This window comes from Tauraco erythrolophus, chromosome 31 (genome assembly GCF_009769465.1).
Source record: "Tauraco erythrolophus isolate bTauEry1 chromosome 31, bTauEry1.pri, whole genome shotgun sequence".
In the NCBI taxonomy this organism is placed as follows: domain Eukaryota; kingdom Metazoa; phylum Chordata; class Aves; order Musophagiformes; family Musophagidae; genus Tauraco; species Tauraco erythrolophus.
The window spans coordinates 92,345-112,773 of NC_141495.1; the positions used below are offsets into that span (position 1 = coordinate 92,345).

Sequence of the window (20,429 nt, forward strand, 5' to 3'; positions counted from 1 at the left end):
CACACTGCGGGTTGCGAAAGGGAGCTTGAAGGTGAAGGTCCTCTGGAGCTTTTCCTGCCTGAGCTCTTCTAACCCGAGCACATTTCCTTGAACCTTGGTTTCCCTCTGCCATGACAAACATGGCCACACTGCACAAACCAGCCTGGGTTTCCCGTTAATCAGCCCCCCCAAATCCCATCATCGTGCCTGACTCATTTCATAAAGCTTTAGCATCTAAGCAGCTTTGCTGATCGGGTGCTGCTCCACTGCCCCTCTCCACCCCGTGTGGAAAATCCCCCTTTTAAGACGCACGACAAGGGCTCACCGGCTGGATTAGGGTGTTCATCGCTCCCCCCAGCCCTCCTATCCCTGGAGGACCACGCGGCTCCAACTAATTCTTCGGTAGAGTAATGGGGGTCTGTCAGATGTTGGGAAATCTGGTGGGCGAAGGTGGTGAAGGACCATCTTTGGGATGAATGGATGGGTCCGGTTGAGCTGGGATGGAGCAGGTCCAAATACCCACAGTCCTGGTGGGACCACAGAGCTGCACCCACTTTGGATGGTGAGAACGGCCCTGAAACGGCTCTAAATCTGCCCCAAAACCCCTCCAGGCTGCACTCGGAGGGTGATTTTTTCACCCCAACCTTGGAGACATGTTGCAAAGGCAGCGTTCCCACCTGCAGCTCCCCTCTCTCCCTGGTCCTGGGCACCAGAATCCATCCCAGAAGAAAAACCACGAGGTTTGGGGTTCTGCTCAAGAGCCGAGCTCAGCGCCTTCCCCCCCTTCCCTGCACTTCGCGGCGCGGGATTCCCGTGGCGGTGTTTCGGAAGGTTGTCTCTGGAAACGCGGGCTGAATTTGGAGAGATTTTGCTCTCTTTCTCCAGAATATTGATTAAAAAAAAAAAAAAGGGGGGGGGGAAAGTAGACAAAGAGAGAATTGCCTGACGAAGTCACTCTGGTCATCTCCCAAGGAAGGGGATGGTGGGAACCCCCTGTGACATGGGAAGCTTGTCCAGCCCGTTATTTGAGACACCTTTCCTTATCAAACGTCTCCATCCCACGTTGTCTGAAAGACCCACAAGAAACCCCTTGCAGGAAAAAGCCCGCTGTAGCCCAAAAAACTTAATTTTCAAGTAGGGATGGCTCAGCTCAGCAGAGGGAGATGCTGCCCCTTTGTGTCACCAGGCACCGAGCTCCTACCCCAAAACAAGAAGGTTCAACTCCTTCTCCTTTCCTGCAGGACCAGGAACCTGGTTTCAACCATCCATTGGTTTCCACCGTCCGTCGTTTTCCTTCCGATGGACTCGATCCTCCAGAGAAGGACAAAGACTGACTGAGTCCAGCCCTGCACAGCCCCTGGTATGAAGACCCCGACCCCAGATAGGGCCACCCAAAGCAGCAGAACCACAGAGGGCTGAGGAAGAGGATGAAGGAAAGATGGTGGCACAAGAGCCATGAACAAAACGGGCAGCTGGGGCTGGGAATTCGTTACGGAGAGGGGCAGGAGGGACAAGACAGCCCCGAGCAGACCATGAAAATTAGGATTTACTGGAGAGTTCTGCACCGTGTCCTGCTGGGGAAGGTGGAAGGACGTGGCCCAGATGTATGGGGACCCAGTGAGCTCCAGCCAAAGGGTGGATTAAAAGCCCTCCAGCTGCTCCATCACGGCCAACGAGGTGGCTACGGGGGCACCGGTGACGGCTGAGTCCTGAACCCGGGGCCGCCCAGAGCTCCCAGTCCTGCTCGTGGTCCCAGTCTCACCAACTGGTGGGGGAGAGGGGGTGCGCTGACATTTTGGGGCGGGGGGAATCTGCTCGAGGGCAGCCCTCCAGCACCCACACAGAGCTGGAAAAGCTGGAGGAAGGTGGGGGGTGCTGGTTTCCTCCCTGCTGGGGTCCTGGCCCTGGGCAGGACTCGCTGGGGAAGGGGCTGCGCTTGCAGAGCACTGGGCCCCCCCCACCGGGGTCCCCTCCCCAGGCTGCCTGCTCCAGGAGCGGAAAAAGGGGAGTTGGGGCAGCTCCTTCATCTCCCCCATCACCTTCATCACCTCCAGCCCCGACGTGGTGGCCAGACCTGCTGCCAGGCAGTGCCCGGTGCCAAGGCAGAGCAGACCCCCCCCAGCACGGGGGTCCCCGCCCGGGCCCGGGGTTGCGGCTCCAGCCCCGACGGCTGCGGGGAGCCGGGATGGGGCGGGGGGGGTGGCTGGGGCTCGGTACCGCCGGCTCCATCCCACCCTCCGCCCTGCACCTCCCCTCGGAGGGCACAGAGCCCCCCCCGGGACGGGGTCCCGCTGCTCCGTCGTGGGGCCAGACCCCACCCGCGCCGTCCTGGAGGGTCGCCCGGGGAACCGGGGGGGCACCGAGCAACCGGGGGGCCCCATCGGAGGGGGCGACGCGTCCCTTCGGGTCCCCCGCACCCCCGGGGGTCCCGCTCCGCCCTTACCTGGGCACCGGAGCGAGTCCCCGCTGTCACTTGCCCGGGCGCATCGTGGCTCCAGCTCCCGCGGCGGTGGCACCGGGAGCGGCACCGGGAGCGGGCAGCTCCGCTGTCGGGCGGTTTTGAGAGCTCCGAGCTGCCGGGGGCTCCTGCCCGGCCACGGATCCCGCGTGGCTCCTCCCACGGGGGGGAGGTGACCGAGCCCAGCCCCTCCCGCCGCTCCACCGGGACCCCGACGGCAACCCCGGGTATCCCTGGATGGGTGCCCTCGAGTGGGCACCCCCGATCCGCGGGCATCCCTGTGATGGGTACCCCTAGACTGGCGTCCTTGGGTGAGTACACTGGGCAGGGTCCTCTGGATGGGCACCCTTAGGTGAGCATCCCTGGACCAGCACCCTGGCATGAACACCTTAGGACGGGCACCCCTGGATGGACCCTCCTAGATGAGCACTCCTAGATGGGCACCCCTGAATGGAATCCCCTAGATGGGCATCCCTGGATGAGCACCCTTGGGTCAGCATCCGTGGACCAGCACCCTGGCATGAAAACCTTAGGATGGGCTTCCCTAGATAAGCACCTCTGAATGGGCACTCCTAGATATGCATCCCTGAATGGGCACCCCTAGATATGCACCCCTGAATGAGAACCCCTGGATGGGCATCCCTGAACCAGCACCCCTGGATAAGCACCCTGGGAAGAACACCTTAGGATGAACGCCCCTGGATGGGCACCCCTGCATGGACCCTCTTAGGTGAGCACCCCTAGATGGGCACATCTGGATGGACCCTCCTAGATGAGCACCCCTACATGAGCACCCTTGGATGGGCACCCTTGGATGGGCATCCCTGGATGGGCACCCTGGGCGGGCATCCCAGCCTGCCCAACACCAGGCCAGATCCTGCCACACTGCTTCCTCCATGGAGGGGGTCCCACAGCGGAGTCCCCACCCATCCAACAGCGCACTGCCGGGCATGACGTCACAGCGACACGGAGCTTTGGGGGTCTCAGACTCGGCTGCCACCACCCCTCACCCCCTTGGCCGGACTGGGGTGGCCACCAGGCCCTGGGTGACGCTGGCCTCGCCCCAGGTGCTGGGGGGTGGGCGCTGGGTGGCGGGGGGGGGGGGGTCACAACTCCCTCCCAGTCTTAATGAGACAACGAAGGGGGAATAATTAGTGGCTGGTAGAGCCAGAAGGGGCCCGGCTGAGCTCAGACAAGCGAAGGGGCCTCGGGGTCCCCAGCCCGCGGCCGGTGAGAGGGGGGGCGATGGGAAAAGACCCCCCCCATTAATTAAGGGATGGGTTTTATGGGTGACTTTGCTCCGGTTCTTGGCTCCTGTGAGTGCGGGGGGCTGCGGCCACCCAGCCCCTTCCCCAAGCCGTCCCTTGGGCAGCAGAGAGGCTGGAAATTGGGGGGGGGGGATCCCAAAATTCATCCCGTCTCCCCTCCATCCTCACGTGGGACCATCGAGCATCCTTCCATGGGAGCCTCCCCGCGCACGGCAGCCCTCGGGACCCTCCATCTCTGTTTAGCCGTGGCGGTTTTGGCGATTTGGGATTCCGAGGAATACTAATGAATTCATTAATACTAATTAATTCCTTAATGGCTTCGTGTTTGGCTTCCCACAGGAGGGGTCGGGCCGGGCAGGAACAGATTGCGCCCGATAAATCTGCCTGTTGCCGCCTCGGCCGGCGCGGTGACGGCTTCGGCCCCTCCCTGACAGATGGTTCCAACAGGTCCGGGGCACCAGGACAAAAAAAGGGGCCGGTGGGCACCAGGGGGGAGGCTGGGGGGTGGGGGGTGGAGGGGGACACACACACACGTACAAGGAATCATCCCCCCGGGGCTGTCGGTGACCCCCCGGGAGCAAGCGGGGGGCGACGGCGGGTGTATTGTGTGCCACGTGCCGCTGGCTAATCCCATTGTGCGGGGGCTTCGCATCTGGTGGGGTTATGGGAGGCTCTGGTGTGTGGCCCCCCCACCCCCCCTCACCCCTCCTCCCCACCCTCCGAGGACCCCTCTCACAAGATGTTCAACTTTCCCACTCCTACCGCTGGCACCAGCCCCCGGGGACAGGCACCGCAGCGTCAGGATGGGCGCCCACCTTGGGGGTAAAGGGGGGTGAAGCCCCCCCCCCCCCCCCATCCCCAGTGGGTGCTGGGGTCTCCAAAGGGCTGGGCGCTACCATTTCCCAGCTGGGCTCAGCCCCACATGCAGCCCCCGGTGAACCCCCAACCCCAGGCTGTGCCCACGCCAGGACCCCCCCACCCTCCCCGAGAGCCCCCTCACCCCAGTGTGTCCTTTCCTGGTGTCCCCCCCTCCTCGAATGTCCCCTCGTGTCCCTCCCAAGCGTCCTCCATCCCCCCATTTAACCCTCCCATCTCTCGGGGGTCACCTGCTCCCATCCCCCATCCTCCGGGGTCCCCCCTCCCCTCCAGTCCCCCATATCTCTCCCCCCCCTCCCCATCACCTTCCCACCACCCCACGTCTCCCCCCAGATCTCCATTCCCAGGCAAAGGTGGCTCCAGACACCAGCCTGTTACCCCACACCCATCTCCGCATGTCCCTGGCCCCCTCCGTGTTCCCACTCTTGGCTGCTCCTCCTGAGCCTCAGTTTCCCTCTCCGCCACAGGGCTCTGAGCCCACGAGGAACAGGCTGCACCATCCCCATGACATCTGGAGAAGAGGTGGTGGGTCCTGAGCTTGGCCACGTTACCCCCATCTGTTGACCACAAAGATGTCCCTCGCGCCGTGGGCCCTCCCTGGTGCTCTGCAAGGAGATCTCCCCTGAAAGCGTCATCCTCGGATGCTCCAGAGCCCAGGGCTGCAACCACGGCGGGAAAATGGCAGTCCCAGCAGGGCTGGGGTGATGGGGGGGGGCTCAGAGCAGGTCCTCCCAACAACTGCAAGACTCGCCAAAAGGAGCTCCACCTCGATGATGCTCCACCTCGATGATACTCCACCTTGATGCTCCGCTCTGAGATACTCCACCTCGGTGCTCCACCCTGGGATGCTCCACCTCGATGCTGCTCCACCTCCATGCTGCTCCACCCTGGGATGCTGCTCCACCCTGGGATGCTGCACCTCGATGCTGCTCCACCCTGGGGTACTCCACCTTGATGCTCCACCCTGGGATACTCCACCTTGATGCTCCACCCTGGGATACTCCACCTTGATGCTCCACCCTGAGATACTCCACCTCGGTGCTGCTCCACTCTGGGATGCTGCTCCACTCTGGGATGCTGCTCCACCCTGGGATGCTGCTCCACCCTGGGGTACTCCACCTTGATGCTCCACCCTGGGATATTCCATCTCAGTGCTCCACCCTGGATTCTCCACCTCGATGCTCCCCCTAAAGAGGGGATGAACCCACCACCCAGATTCTCCAGGCAGGGCACAAACCTGCTCGTACAAGGGGCACAATTTGGTGTTGACAAGAAGCGGGGGGAGCTCATCCCCTCCCCATCCTCATGTCCCACCAACACCCCCTGCCCCGGTGCCCCCCAACCCCCGCACCCACCCTGGCATTCCTGGGCCCGGGTGCAAACCCAATTAGCGCGTATTAACGGGGTCTCATTTAATCGGGGCAGCTGCGCCCGCGCCCGCGCCCGCCTGATTTGCATAACACTGGGGAATGCAATTAAAGAGAAATCAGGGGCTGGGGGGGTCTCTGGGACGGCGTGGGGCTGGGGGGGGGGGGCACGGCCGGCGCTCGCTGACCCGTGGTTGTCAGTTTGAGCGATGGTGGCGGCGGAGGGGGGGGGGGGCTGTGACAAAGGGGGGCTGTCCCCGAGGACCCCCGGCAGCTCGGTTCGGGGGGTGTTTACACCGCTCCCTGCCTCAGTTTCCCCTGCTCAGCCCGGGGCCGTTCCCCTGGCACGGAGGTGGAGTGAGGAGGGGGGATGCCAAAGCGCCCAGATGGAGCGGGAGGCACAGATGGGGCTCGACCCCCGCCCCCGGGCTCAGCCCCGAGAGGGGCTTTTCCCGCCGCCAGGATCATCCAGGGGGTGCCAGGGGTGGGCGCAGCAGCACGAGTCTGGCCGCTGAGGAGCAAGATGGAACCCGCCACATCCCCTTCCCCCTGCCCCGTGTGCCAGGCAGGGTCCTGGGGGTCCTCATCCCCTTCCCCCTGCCCTGTGTGCCAGGCAGGGTCCTGGGGGTCCTCATCCTCCGGCTGCCACACCCCCTTCCCTCTGCCCCAGGTGCCAGGCAGGGTCCTGGGGAGTCCCCAAGCTCCGGGCCACCAGCGTGGGACAGCTGCACCCTCAAACTGGGGGTGCATCCCCGATCTGCTGAGGGGGTGCAAGTACTCAGGAGGAGCAGTTGGCATGTGGGGTCCCCGGTCCCCCTTTGCATCTCACTGGGGTCTCCGAGGTTGGCATAACTGGGCCAAGCGGACAGACACCATCCACTCGTGGGTCGGGGGCCACTCACGGGCTGGGGGGGGGGGGGCCCCTGCCCCGCTGCGAACCTCCCCGGGGTGCTCAGCGCAGCACCCAGCCCCTGCCCTGCCCACCCTCATTTCGATAACGAGATATTTTCCTATCTGCCCGCTGCAGAGCAGAGCCCAGCGGGCCCAGGGCACAGCCCTAAGGCCACCGTGTCACCTCGAGGGCCCCGGTGGTTGTCACCCCCACCCTGGGCAGGCTCCAGCCGTGCCACACGCGTGTGCGATGGAGCAGAATTGGAGCGGGGCGAGCGCCGGCCACGCATCCCCGGGCAGGAGCTGACATCTGCTGGTAGGAAACCTCCGCGGCTGCCAGCCCCAGGGGTGCCCGGCACCCCGCTCCGGGGGGGCTCAGCAGACCCCATCCCGTGTCACCCCAAATGTGGGGGAACACGAGAGCTCAGCCACGCAGAGGTCCCCCAGTAGGAGGGATGGTGCCAACCTGCGCGTCCTCCAACGTGGAGGGTTGGAGGTGGCATAGCCCTGGTGCTGGGCAGATCGGGGGGACCGGCACATGGGGCACAGCACAGTCTGGATCACAGGACAGACTTGGGGTGCCAGGATATGGGGTATGGCACAGCCCTGGGGTCATAGGACAGGTATTGGGGTCAAGGACATGGGGCAGAGCACAGCCTTGGGGATGCTGGGCAGATTTGGGGACCAGGACATGGGGTACAGCATAGCCCCGGGGTCAAAGAATGGTTTTGGGGACCAGGACGTGGGGCAGAGCACAACCTTGGGGTCACAGGACAGATTTGGGGTGCCAGGGTATGGGATATGGCACAGCCCTGGGGTCACAGAACAGTTTTGGGGAGATCTGGACATGGGGTACGGAACAGCCCTGTGGTCACAGGAGAGTTTTGGGGAGCAGGACATGGGGGTGCTGTCTGCAGCCACTTCTACCCCTTCCACCCTCGTGGTGGGGACCAAAGGGCCCCGCGTGGCATCGCCAAGGTGGTCCCAGCCTCTTGGCACCGGCTTCATCCCAGCAAAGAGCCCATTGGGGGGTGCCCGGAGCCCACCCCGAAACCCCCAGGGGCTGGAGGGGGTTTGTCTCAGGTCCCCCTGCCCCTGCCCAGGCTCTGCAGGAGGAGGAGGAGGAGGAAGATCCCTTGGCACAGGCAGTGACGCTGCTGCCTGGACCACGACCACGGGCCCCAGATGTTGAGCTGCGGGCACGGCTTTGCCGACAGCCGCCGTCTCTGCCCGTTTGGCAACCTCCTCGCCCAGCTGCCGTCCCCTCTCCTCCGGCTCCGCAGCCGGGGCTGCCATCCCCCCCCCCCAATCCCCTGAGCATCCCTGGATCATCCCCCAGGACCAAGGGGGACGAGAAGCTGCCGTGGCACCTGGTCCAGCTTGGCCCCAACCCAGGCATGGAGATTTGCTGGCAGCTCTGGGAGGGATGCAGGGATCTGTGCCAGCATCCCTTGGGAAGAGGAGCCCGGGCACCTCTGCGGGCACCAGGATCCAGCCGAGAGGTGACTTTGCTGGAGGAACAATGGAGGGGGACGGGGGGACGTCAAGCAGGGTCAGGGCAGAGCGGTGCCAAGGGTGCCCGGTCTCCCTGGGAGAACCGGTCACTTTACCGCGAACACGGATTTTCTGAGAATTTCCAAGTCAATTTGTTAATTAGTTGACGAGCTAAAATTAATTAGAAATGGGTCCTCCGAGGGCTGCTGCTCCGCGGCGGGTCGTCAGGTCCGGCTGCCAGCGACAGCGGTGAATTAAGTGAAATAATCGCGGTGACGGCTCCCGCCCGCGGCGGCCGGCTCCGGGCTCCGGATCCAAACCGCACGTGGAGGCTGTGGCCACCGGAGCTCCCGGGGACACATCCCAGGACACCGCCTGGCATCACCCACCCACTCCCAGAAAGGACGGGGAGCCAAGGAACCCCCCACGAGCTGCGCCCTGGCACCGCGGCCGTGCCCGGCTCCTGCCTATGGATGCTCCAGACCTGGAAAAATCAATGCCCTGAAGCCTCAGAGCTGTTGGATGGATTTTGGCGATCCCATTGCCTCCCACTCCAGTTCCTGGGGACCCTGAAGTCATTTAGGGTTCCCAAATCCCAGGCAGCGCCATCCAGTGGGACCGTGCTGCCCCGAGCATCCTCACTTGGAGAGTTTTCCCAAAACAGAGTCCTTTTTTAAGGTCAATCCTGGAGCTTTAGGGACATGGATGGGCGGACACGGACGAGCCTTTCCCACCGGATTGCACCGCCCGGCACAAAGCCAGGAGGGCTCCGTCAGCCGGAGTCTAATTCAAGCTCCTCTCCATCCCCAGCAAATCCATCGCTCGTAACCCACGGACCCACCTCAGGGAACAATTCCGGGGCGTCAGGAATAGCTCCCGCCATCACCCCCGGGCACAGCCCGCTCTGCGGAGAGCGGCATCACCGCCGCATCCCAGCTCCTGGCCTCTCCTGCCAGGAGCCTTTTTTTTTAGGGGGAAAAGAGGAGAAAAAAAGTCCAGAAAAGTTGTTTTTGCAGCTGAGATTTCTCTCGGCTGAGGCGAGAAGCCGGAGGTGGCCGCGGCACTTGGCGCCGCATAAATTCATCCGCCTCCGCCGCTTCCCTTGGCCGGCTCCGAGGTGGACGGTGCCATCCGTGAGCTCCTCTGCACTGGCACGACGTACCCTTCACCTGCCAAACTGGGCCAAATCCCCCAAAAAAACCCAGAGAAATCCTTGATTTACTCCAAAAGGTGCCCAGGAGTGCCAGGAGGGAGCGGGGGCGGTGAGGGGTGCACAGCTGCCAGCCCAAGCGAGGAAGAGGAGGCAGCTCTTCGCATGGGGCATTGGGATTTGGGTCTCTGAAGAGACACGGAGCTTCTCCCACCTGCTTCCCACGGAGCTGTCAGCATCATCCTTGTTACCATAGCAACCAGGCAGGGCCCCCCCCCACCTCCAGCCCTGGGTGTTGGCAGAGCGGCGGGTGTCGGAGAGGTGAATCCAACACCTCGGCTCCTGCAGGACCTCCATGAGGGGGGGGGGGGTGGCACATACTGGTGCATTTTGGACCTGGAGCCATGGCCAGGGTGGTCCCCAGCATGGCACCCTGGAGGGGAGGACCCTCTCCCACCCCTATGCACCCCCTCTACTCACCCCGGTCACCCAGTTGTCACCTCGTGTCCCAGTACCGCTCACACCCAGGACACCCAGAACACCCCGGAGCAGCATCGTCCCTACGCCGGAGGTGGGGACACCGGAGTGCAGACACCATGGGGACATTGAGGTGGAGATGGACCATGGTGGGGACATCAAGGTGGGAACCACCATGGGGACACCGAGGCGGGGACTACTGTGAGGACCCCAAGAGATGCCCATGCCATCCCCATTCCTCATGGCCTGAGTGGCCAGTGCCAGTCGGGAAGAGGGTGGGAAGAGCCCCAGGAGCTAACAAACTCCGCTAATGAGGAACAGAGCACCCAGCACCCAAGCCATGTATGGGCAACGAGAGTTTGGGGACCCACAGTCCTGTGGGTGGGGGTCTCCGGCTGTACCATGGCAGGACAGGCTCCAGGGCACAGCTGGGCACAGCTGGATCCGGCTGAGCCTCTGCAGCTGGAGGGGTCCCAGTGGATCTGGGGAGCAGTGGGGTGGTTTCCATGGTGAAGAAGGACAGAAGACCATGAGTGTAGGGCTGATGGGTGTCGTGGGACCCCCGTGCAGGGGAGGGGTCACTCCCCATGGAGGGGCACCCAGCGCGTGCCATAACGAATGGAGTCAGGGCAGATGCGGACGCTGGCATAGGACGAGGCGGGCAGCGAGTTGGGGTCGGCTTTATTGGGGGCTTCGGTGCGGGGTGCCGGACACGGGTGGTGCAGGGAGAGCCGGGGGATGAGCCAGGAACCAACCGGAGCTGGAGTCAGGGAGCTGCGAGATGCTCGTGCGGAGCCAGGGATGCTCGGAGGGAGGAGGGGGCTGCATCCTGCGCCCCGGGAAGCGTGGTGGCACCCGGGGCCAGCCCTGTGAGGGAGCCCCAGTGGTGTTGTGGAGGCGGAGCTGGTCCTGGGACCTTCACTGCCCCCAAACCGGCTCCAAGCCGGTCCCCCCAGCCCAGTGCTGGCTCCAGATGAGCCGCCAGTACACATTGGGATGTGGAGGTCCCTGGTGTGGGATCAGGGGAGGGTTGGTGGGGTGGGATGGCAGGGTGGTGGGATGGTGGGGTGGTGGGGAGGTCTGGTGGGGTGGTGGGGAGGTCTGGTGGGGTGGTGAGGTGGTTTGGTGGGATGGCGGGGAGGTTTGGTGGGATGGAGGGGACGTTTGGGTGCTCAGTGCTCAGGACAGGAGCAGAGGAGCTGGGCATAGTCTTGGGCAGCCATGTAGAGGTGGGGGGTGACTCCCAGTGCCCCCAGGAGAGCATCCCCCCACCCACCCTCCAGCCCTGGAGCACCCCCTGAGGAAGGGACTCACTGTGCCGGCTGCGCAAGGGTCACCTTGAAGAGAGAAAACACCAAAGAGGTGAAACCTGACCCAGTCCCACCACCCCACCCTCACGGGAGCACCCAGCACCCACCCCACTACATCCCCCACCTCTCGGTGCCCCGGTGCTGCCCCGTTCCCTGCTCACCCGATGAGGCTGGAAGTCAGACCCTTCAGCAGCCGGTTCAGCGTGTCCACGAGGACGGCCAGCACCCCGTTAGCCCTCGTGGCCACCACGACACCTGCAGCGAGAAACGGGATTGCCCAGCACCCGATGTGCCCGTAACCGGGTGCTCCTCATCCCACCACCCCCCCCCAAAACAGCACCCCTGACACCTGGCACGTCTTGACCAAGGCCAAGCTGCCTCCTGCCAGTGGGGTTTGCCGAGGGCTGGCGCTGCTGGGACCCCATCCGTGCTGGGGGGGTCCACCCCACACGCTCCCCCGAGGGATGCAGGAGCATCCTCACCGGCCGGGAACAACCCAACCTCCAGAGCAGGAGCAGAAAACCCAAAGATTTGCCCTTTTCTGGAGGGTTTGGGGTCTTTGGGGGGGGTTCCAAACCTCCACCTTGCAGCCCCCAGAGCCCCCGGCTGAGCGGGATGCACCGGCGGGACCTTGGACTCACCGGAGCCTGGGGGAAACGTCGCATTGACGGGATCTGCAGGAGGAAGGGAGACGGCGTCACCCACCCCAACGGCGTGCTGGGACCCCCCCTGCACCCCACCAGGGAGCACCCCGGTGCCACCCCACGTCTCGCAGGGGCCCTGCCGGACTCACGGCCAGTAGCCAGGCTGCAGGCGAGCCCGGCCAGCAGCAGGATGAGCCAGAGCTTCGCCATCGCGGAGGATTTGGGATGACAGCCACGACCCGGAGCCGCCCAGGGATGTTTCGGGACCGGAGCCACCCAGGGATGGTTCGGGACCGCGGTCCGTCCCTTATGAAGGCGGCAGGTGCCGAGCGGGGAGGGGCTGGGAGCGTTCAGGGACTCACGGGATTTTCCAGGTGTGGGAAGACGCCCATGGCCGGGGGCAAGATTGGGCAGGATTAGCCCGGATTAGCCCCGCAGCCCCTCCGGGCATCCCAGCCTGCCCCGCTGCCAACTCCAAACCCACCCAAACCAACTCCAAACCCACCCAAACCAACCCCAAACCCACCCAAACCAACCGCAGCCCCGTTCCCAGGGCTCCCAGCCCTCCAGCCCCCCCTCCCAGCTTACTCCATAACCCCCCACTCACTTCCCAGCCCCTATACCCTCCTGCCCTCCCCCAGCCCCCCCCAGCCCCAGCCCTTCCCTGCTCATCACGGAGCACGTTTTTGGCTCCAGCACCTTATTTCCCATCTCTGGATGGATATCAGAGAGCGAGGGGATGTTCTGGAGCGGCGGAGGCTTGGGGATGGGGTGGGGGGAGGAAGGGTGACACCAGCCTGGTCCCAGCCCGGGCAGAGATTTGGGGTGCACAGGGGAGGTGACGGTGGGGATCATCACTCGAGCTCCAGAAGGGAGCATCGTCGTGATCCGTCACGATCCGGCGCAGTCCGGCACGGTCCGTTGTGGTCCATCATGGTCCATCGTGGTCCATCACGGTCCGTCGCGGTCCCAGAGGGACCACGGGACGAGGACGAGCCGTGGCTCCACGGGCAGCACCGAGGCCGCCGTCACCTGCCAAAAACCTGCATGAACCATCTCCCCGGCGCTGTTCGGCAAAGGAACCCCCAAAGGAACCCCGGAATCCCGTCTGGAGCATCCGTGGGAGGGAGGGGGGCACGTCGTGTCTATCCGGACGTGGATGGCAGTGGGGAAGAGCGGTGCCGGCACAGCCCGGCCAGGCGGATAGAGCAGCTGGGCACAACCCACCGGATTCACCTGGGCAGTTTCACACCTCCAGGTTGAAAATGTAGGAAAAATATTTAGGAGAAACTCTAGGAAAAGTTTTACGGAGGCACTGGCAGCAGCACCCTGGGCTGGTGGGGCGGGGGTCACCCAGGAGATGCTCTGGCAGGTTGGGTGGGGATGGAAGGGGGCACCCAGGAGATGCTCCAGCAGGTTGGGTGGAGATGGAAGGGGGCACCCAGGAGATGCTCCGGCAGGTTGGGTGGAGATGGAAGGGGGCACCCAGGAGATGCTCCGGCAGGTTGGGTGGGGATGGGGATGCGGATGGGGTGCTACTGGGGGGTGGACCACCCAGATTTAGGGTGTGGTCGACGCTTGAGCCCCCAACTCTCCCCTGCTGACTCCAGCAGCCCACGGTCCCGTGGGACGATGCTCCCCCGGCCCCCCCAGCCCTCGGGCTCCGTTTGCATCGGGCCGTGGGGTGGTTCAGCCCCGGATTGAAACGCTCCGCGCAGCCCCGAGCCTTTTGTTTTTCACTCTAAAACCTGCGAAATCGGGTCCCTGCTGGGGTGCGGGGGGGTCTCAGGAACTGCAGGGAGCTCAGAGAAGAGGAGCCTTCACCGTCCCCACCCTTAAATCCCCGTCCCCAGGCCCTGGCAGAGCCTTCGCTGCCTCTTGGCTTCGGAGACTGGGGGGTAAATCCTGGATATTTTCCATGCGTTTCTCCCGCCCAGAGCCTGAGGCAGGATTTGTGCTCAGTTCTGTGTCTCAAAGCACCCAGTGTTCATTCCTGGGGTGGGAAGAGGAGGAAGAGGAGAACCTCGGAGCACCCAGCTCTGCACCCCGGGGCGGGATTTGAGGCATTCGGATACAGCACACGGAGCCAAACCATCCCCCTCCGTGGGGGGGAGCGGTGGGAGCGTGGGTGGGAGCTGGGATCCTGGGCTGGGGACGCGGGGAGCACGTGTGCTCCCAAGTGCAGCTTCGTTTCGATGCTCCACCATCCTCCATCCCGCCTGGTTAATTCATTTCTGCCCTAAACCCCCTGGGCTCCGGGCTCAAAAGCCCCAAATCTTCAAAATTTGGATGGAATTTAGGGAAGTTGGGACTCTCGTTTCCCTGGGCCGGGCAGCAGAGCCAGTTGAAGGTGTCACACCACGCCCTCAGCCCCGGCCCCGTCACCAGCCACCCGTCCCCAGCAGTTCCCCCAGTACGGTGCACTGGTTTTCAGCCCAGTCCCGGTCCTGATCCCAGTTCCTGCAGGCACCATCGGGATGGGGAGGCCTCGGGATGGGGGGGCCTTGGGATGGAGGGGTCTGGGGATGGGGGACCTGGTCCTGAGCTCCAGCCATGCCCCACCAAGGCTTTCTCAGGAGGCTTCGGACAACCCCACCCAGGACCTCCCTGGCAAAGCCCGGGACAGAGCCGGGTTTATTTCTTGGATAAACCGAGACCAGGAAGATCCAGGGGACTGGGAACGCACCCGGGGGTCACTGCTGGAATTTGCAGGAACCTCCAGGTTTGCGGGGTCCCCACGGACCCTTCTGCAGAGGCAGAGGAGGAGGATGAAGCACAGCCCGAGCCAGGACGGAGCTGCCACCGCGGGTTGGGACCCAGAGCGGAGCCACGGACGGGCGGTGGGATCCAGCCGCGGTGCCGGAGGGGCTGCGGGGCTAATCCCAGCTAATCCCAGCTAATCCCGTTTTTGGCTGCTCTCCACAGGGAAGCCCTGGGGTTTGTTTATCCATCCAGGACTTTCCTTTTCCTGGCAACTCCAGCACCGGTGCCCCGGAGCCGGTGCCATCGTGGCTGCGGGGAGAGGAGGGTCGCGGAGCACCGCTGCGGTGGGCAGCCGGGGACGGGGACCCCGAGAGCCCAGGGAGGACGGGCAGTGGTTGCCAGGGTGCCCATCCAGCACCCACCACCCTCCCCGCTGCCCGGTTTCGGGGCGGTGGCCGCGCTCGGTGCCCATGTCACCGACAGCTGCCGGTGCCGTGCCCGGGCGCATGAGTGGCAGCGGTGCCAGAGGGGGTTACGGACCCAGCACCATCTCGGTGCAGTTTCCTTCAGATGCCCAGATGGAGTGGAGAGGAAGAAGAGAAGAGAAAGATAAGGGGGCAGAGGATGAAGAACAGGCCTGGAGCCACGAAATCCCCTGATAAGAGAAGGGGGGGGCTCAGCGGGGGTGAAAGAACATGGAGAAACTCCAAAAAAATATCGGTCCTACCCAAACCCAGCGTCTCCTGGCTGGGACATGAGCGACCATGGGAGGCACCACGGGTCCCCCACCCACCGTGAGCCCTCGCACGGGGCCAGGACACTCTGTGGGGTGCATAGGGTGGGACCCCCCCCCTCGGTGGCAGCTCCTCTGGCCCCAGGGAAGACCCGGAGCTGAGCTCAGGTCCCTTTTTGGGGGGGGCTCGTACTGGGGGTCTCCACTGGGGCCGCATCCCACCCCCCCCAGCAGCTCCAGGAAGGGACACGGGCACCATCGTCCCTTTGGGATCTTTATTTCCAGCGTTCTGCTGGCTCTGCCCAGCAACCCCCCCCACCTCACCCCTAGTGTTACGGGCGCTGCAGCACGGGTGCCAGCACGGGTGACTGACAGTGGCCAAAGTGCGAGTGGTGGCCCCAAGAGCCGGGCACGGGGTGGGTGGCACCCCCGAGCCAGGAGGCTGGGCGGAACTGGGGGGGCGTGAGTGTGCCCCTCGGGGCAAGAGTCCTGAGTTGAAAGGTTTTTGTGTGCCAAACACCCACACGTGCACCCACACGTGCACCCACACGTGCACCCACACGTGCACACACACACACGTGGTGCTCAGACTCCAGCTGAGACTGGTTTCTGTGTCCGAAACATAATGGTACAGTCTGACCCAGTCCAATCCACCCAGCACCCAGCCGTGGCTCGTGCCATCCCCGGAGCGAGCCCGGGTCCCTCTGCGGTGGCCTCAGGTCTCCCGGTCGGTGCCATGGAGCCGGGTGGCGGGCGACTGGCTGGGCACTGGCTCCTCCGCGAAGCCGCTGCTGTCGGACTGCGCGCTGCCAGCGTGCAGCATGAGGCCTGGAGCACGGGGACATGGCGGGACACGCGCTGGCACCGGGCACCCGCTGGGCTGGCAGCCCCGCTGCCCTCTTGGGCCAGGGCGGGGAGGGGGGGCAAAACGCCACGACTCACTTCTCCGCATCCCGATGGAGAGATGGAAGGACCGACCGGCTTCCTCGTGCCCATCGCCGCCGTCATCATCCTCCTCGCTGGCGCTTGGCACCTGCACCACGGACACGGGCACGGACATGGCACGTCAGCACACACGTGTGCATGTGCAAAGATGCATCCCTGTGTGTGTGTGTGTATGTGTGTGTGCACGCGTGTGCAAGGATGCTGGTGCAGACGTGCGAGGCGTGCGCAGGAGCGGGCCCAGCGTGCCCCCTGTGCCCCCCCCCCCTCGCCAAAAGCCGCCGTTTGAAGCTTTAAATCATTCAAACCTTAAAAGCCCGAGAAGGCTCCAGGGACGTTTCCCGCTCCAGCTCCTTCCCGCCCTGCGCTGGCATCATCCGCCGGCTGAAGGGACCCCCGATTCCAGCCCCCTCCTGCCCCCCCACCCCTGATCCCAGCCCCCTCCTGCCCCCCCACCCCTGCCAGCCAAAGGGACCCCCGCTCCCAGCCCCCTCCTGCCCCCCACCCCTCTGTGCCCATCACCCCGGCGTCGCCCCTCACCTCCTCCATCTCGAACGAGTCCACCAGTTCCCTCCTGCCCAGACACTGGGGTGATGAGTCCTTCCTGGGGGGCTGCAGCCCAGTCTCCCTCGGGGGACCCCCCCGGCACCAGCCCCTGCTCCGCCGAGCCCGGTGGCCCCCAGCCCTCGGTGTGCCTGAGCCAGAGGAACGTGTCCCAGCCGGGTTCAAGGGGTTGCCCGGGTGGCACCCATGGGACCCTGCCTTCCTCCTGGGGGGGGTCCCCCAGGAGCCAGAGCCGAAGCCGGAGTCCCCCTCGGATCCCAGCCCCTCTGGGTGCTCCGGGGTGACCCACCCGTCACTGGGACCCCTGGCCCCGCATGCCAGGGGACCCAGTGATGGGGACAAGGTGACGTTCGCCCACGGGGCAGCGGTGCCCAGCCGGTGGTCCTCGACGCTGCCCCGTCCTGCGGGGCACAGTGACCCCCCGGCCCCCTGAGCCCCTCCTGTGGGGGTGTCACCGCTGTCCTGGCCATGGGGACAGGATGGCTCCGGTGTCCCCGTTGGGGCTGGCACCAGGGTTGGCACCGGAGTCGGCTCCCGCTCCCCTCCACCACACACTGGGGCACCCAGTGTGTGACGGGGACACGCGGGGACCCCCCGCACCCGCCACGGTGACGGTGGTGCTGGGGGACCCCCTGTTGCTCCCCATGGGTGCTGCACCGTCCCCACGTCCCCATCCCTTCCCCAACCCTCGATGCCATCGGTGGGGTCAAACCGAAACCGCTCATCCCGTGCCCGCTCCAGCACCTCCTGCACCACCTCCCCCAGGGTGCTGGGCTGGCTGGGGGGCACGAGGGGCACCCGGGCGGACCCCCGCGGGTTGTCCTCGTCCCGAGGGGACGTGTAGAGGCACATGGTGGACACGGCCTTCTTCAGACGTTCCACGGGCGAGAGGGTGGTGGGCTGGGGGGGTGCCACGAGGACGGCAGGGACGTGGGGGCAAGGCCAGGCGAGGTGGGGGGGGGAGATGCGCTGCACGGGGGTCCGTGAGACGTAGGAGTAGAGGCAGAAGAAAGCGTCAGCCGTGGCAGCCAGAGCTTGGACCTGCTGGAAGCGACCTGGGGGGGGGCCAGGAGAAGCTCAGGGGGGGGTTATGGGGTGAGGGATACTCAGTGGGGCTGGGAGATGGGGCACAGGGAGGGTGGGCTGGGAGATGGGGCAGGGGGAGGGTGGGCTGGGTGCATTCCCTCAGCTCACAAGTGGGGAAACTGAGGCACGGGAGCATCTTTCCCACCATCCCGAAGGAGCAAATCCCAGCCAGTGCCATGGGTCCCGCTCACCGTGTTGGCATCTCCCCAGGTAGGTGCAGGGGGGGGGGGGCTTGGGGACCGGCGTGCCACTCACTGGCCAGCATCAAGCAGGGGTCCTCCAGCTCCATGCGTCGCACTTGAGACTTGAGGAAGAGCTGGAAGTCGATGCCTTTGGCGCGGGAAGGAGCCGAGAAGAAGCGGGGGGGGACGCGCGCCACGGCCCCCGGCTCGCTCCGCACGAAGCCCAGGTTGTAGAGGATCTCCTCGGCGTCCACCTGCCACCACTCCAGGACCTCGGAGATGCTGCGGGGTGGGGGGCAGCCCCAGCTCAGCCCCACGGGGACTGGTTTCATGAGGGGGTGACCCTGAAACCCCTCCCCGGAGACCCCCATCCCCCAGCTCCTACCTGGAGCTGGTCTTGGTGGTGAGGCTGGAGAGGGCACTGGATGCCATGCTGTGCCCCAGGTGGAGGTGCTTGACCCACGGAGCTCTGTGGCGGGGAAGGGGATGGGACCGAGCAGAGGGGATGCTGCCAGGGGGGACGGTGCCCCCAGCCCCACCACCAGCCTCCCCCAGGACCCCAGACCTCACCTGCCCGTGGCCCTGTCGCTCCCCGGGAGCAGAAGAGCTGGGAAAAGGGAGCAGAAGGTGGCAGGGAGTGAGATGGGGTGTTTTGGGGACAGGTCCCCAAACCTGAAGGGGATGTCCTTCCCCTGGGATGTGTCCCTTCCCTGGAACATCTCCTTCTCCTTGGACATCTCTTCCCGTTGGACATCTCCTTCCTCTGGGACATCTCCTCCCCTGGGACATCTTTCCCTGGGACGTGTCCTTCCCATTGGGCATCTCCTTCCCCTGGGACATCTCCTTCCCAGAGCACGGGGGGACACAGATCTTGGGGACAGCCCAGCTCCATAAATCCTTCCCAGAGGAAAAGCCACCCCTGATCCGCTCCTGCCTGTGCCAACCCCCCCTGCCTGTGCCCACCCCCACTGCCTGTGCCCGTGGGGTGACAGTGACACCGACACCGCAGCAGAGGACACCCTGGGGTGGTTGGTACCTTCAGCCCCCAGGGTCAGGTCATCCTCGAAGCTGGTCCCGTTGCTCCCGCACCCTGCAAGAGAGCGAAGCCTCGTGGGCTGGGGGGGGGCTCTGGGGACACACAGGGACCACCAGCCTCGGCACCCCAGGAGAACCGCGGGGGCAAAGCCGACGTACCCGCGGGGCCCGGCACGGCCAGCTCCTCCGGCGGGACCTCCACCGACGACCTGCTCCGGAGCAAAACCCTGGTTACGGCCCCCCCAGCCCCGTCCTGGGAGGCTGGAGGTGGGACGGGGGACCCGAGCGCGGCAGGACGGGTGGTGGGGACAGGGACGGAGGGGATGGGGTGCGGGGTGAGGGCAGGGAGGTGGCGGGGTCCCCTTGGCAGATCCCAGAGACCCTGGAGGCTCCCAGGCATGGTGCCAGGGCTTCTGTCCCAGCCCAGCCGAGGGGTTCCCAGAGGCACCTCCGTGATGCCAGGTGTGGGACTGGCACCACGTACCGGTGGCCCTGGCGTGCAACCGAGCCGTGGTGGAGTGCCACCTGCATGGGGGCAAGCAGGGAGCGGGGATGGGGGGTCATGCCACCATCCCACTGGCACCCACGCGCCCGCTCGGGTTCGACTTCCAGGAAGGTTCGAGCGCGATCCGCGGAAATTCCCACGGGAATGGGGTACCCCCCCCTCCGCCCCCCGGCTCACCCGCACTCCTGCAGCCACGTCTCTATCTTGCTGGAGGGGCTTCCTGGGGGGGACCGAGACACCCGTGAGACGACCCGGGACGTGGGGACCCCCCATCCCGTGTGCACCCCGGGGGGTGTCCCGTCCCCCCCCCACCCCGACCTTCGAGGAAGACGTCATCCAGATGGGGTGGCTGCAGCTCGGGAACATCCTGCACGGCAGCGGCCGCCTCCTCCTCCGCCGCAGTGGTCCGCCAGCACCGGCTCTGCCTGACCCATGCCCGCCGCTTCGCCCACGATGAGGGGCTGAGCACCGACGTGCCCTCCATGGCCGCAGCGCCAGGGGGCCGGGGGGGTCTCTCTGCGGGGATGTGAGACATCAATGTAGATGATGGGGGCGGTCTCCAACCCATGGTGGGGGTCTCCCACCCATGGGGTGGGCCCATAGGGTGCCCCAGGGTGGGCTCTGGGTATCCCAAGGGTGCTCTGCGCCCAGCCGGGTGTTGCCCTGGGTGCCAACAGGCGCTGGAGGGGGATGGAGGGGACGGAGCAAACGGAAGAGCTGCCGGGGCCGGATAAGGCTTGCGGAGCTGCACGGCGGCGCGGCATG

At 65.2% G+C, this 20,429-nt stretch overlaps 1 protein-coding gene across 2 annotated transcripts; it reads right to left on the minus strand.

Moving 5' to 3' along the window:
* Positions 1-15,637: 15,637 nt before the first annotated feature.
* On the minus strand, positions 15,638-20,148 carry TESPA1 (thymocyte expressed, positive selection associated 1). 2 transcript variants are annotated; one of them, XM_086628545.1, is made up of 11 exons: positions 19,983-20,148; positions 19,842-19,884; positions 19,319-19,368; positions 19,161-19,214; positions 18,695-18,731; positions 18,510-18,593; positions 18,198-18,406; positions 16,833-17,911; positions 16,601-16,654; positions 16,293-16,383; positions 15,638-16,178 (listed from the first exon to the last, which is right to left on the minus strand). In XM_086628545.1, the coding sequence occupies exons 1-11, from the start codon at positions 20,146-20,148 to the stop codon at positions 16,066-16,068; spliced, it is 1,980 nt and encodes a 659-aa protein (XP_086484671.1). In that variant the 3' UTR covers positions 15,638-16,065. The 2 variants fall into 2 exon arrangements, with proteins under 2 accessions (XP_086484671.1, XP_086484672.1); XM_086628546.1 differs by lacking the exon at positions 16,601-16,654.
* Positions 20,149-20,429: the final 281 nt, after the last annotated feature.

Bases quoted from the DNA above. Each gene is read 5' to 3' on its own strand.
- TESPA1 (XM_086628545.1), bottom strand. From the start codon at position 20,148: ATGGAGGGCACGTCGGTGCTCAGCCCCTCATCGTGGGCGAAGCGGCGG. The intron at 19,369-19,841 runs GTGAGCCGGGGG...GCTCCGGAGCAG, and splicing joins ACGTGGCTGCAGGAGTGCGG to GTCGTCGGTGGAGGTCCCGC. The intron at 16,179-16,292 runs GTGAGTCGTGGC...CCCGTGCTCCAG, and splicing joins CTCCATCGGGATGCGGAGAA to GCCTCATGCTGCACGCTGGC.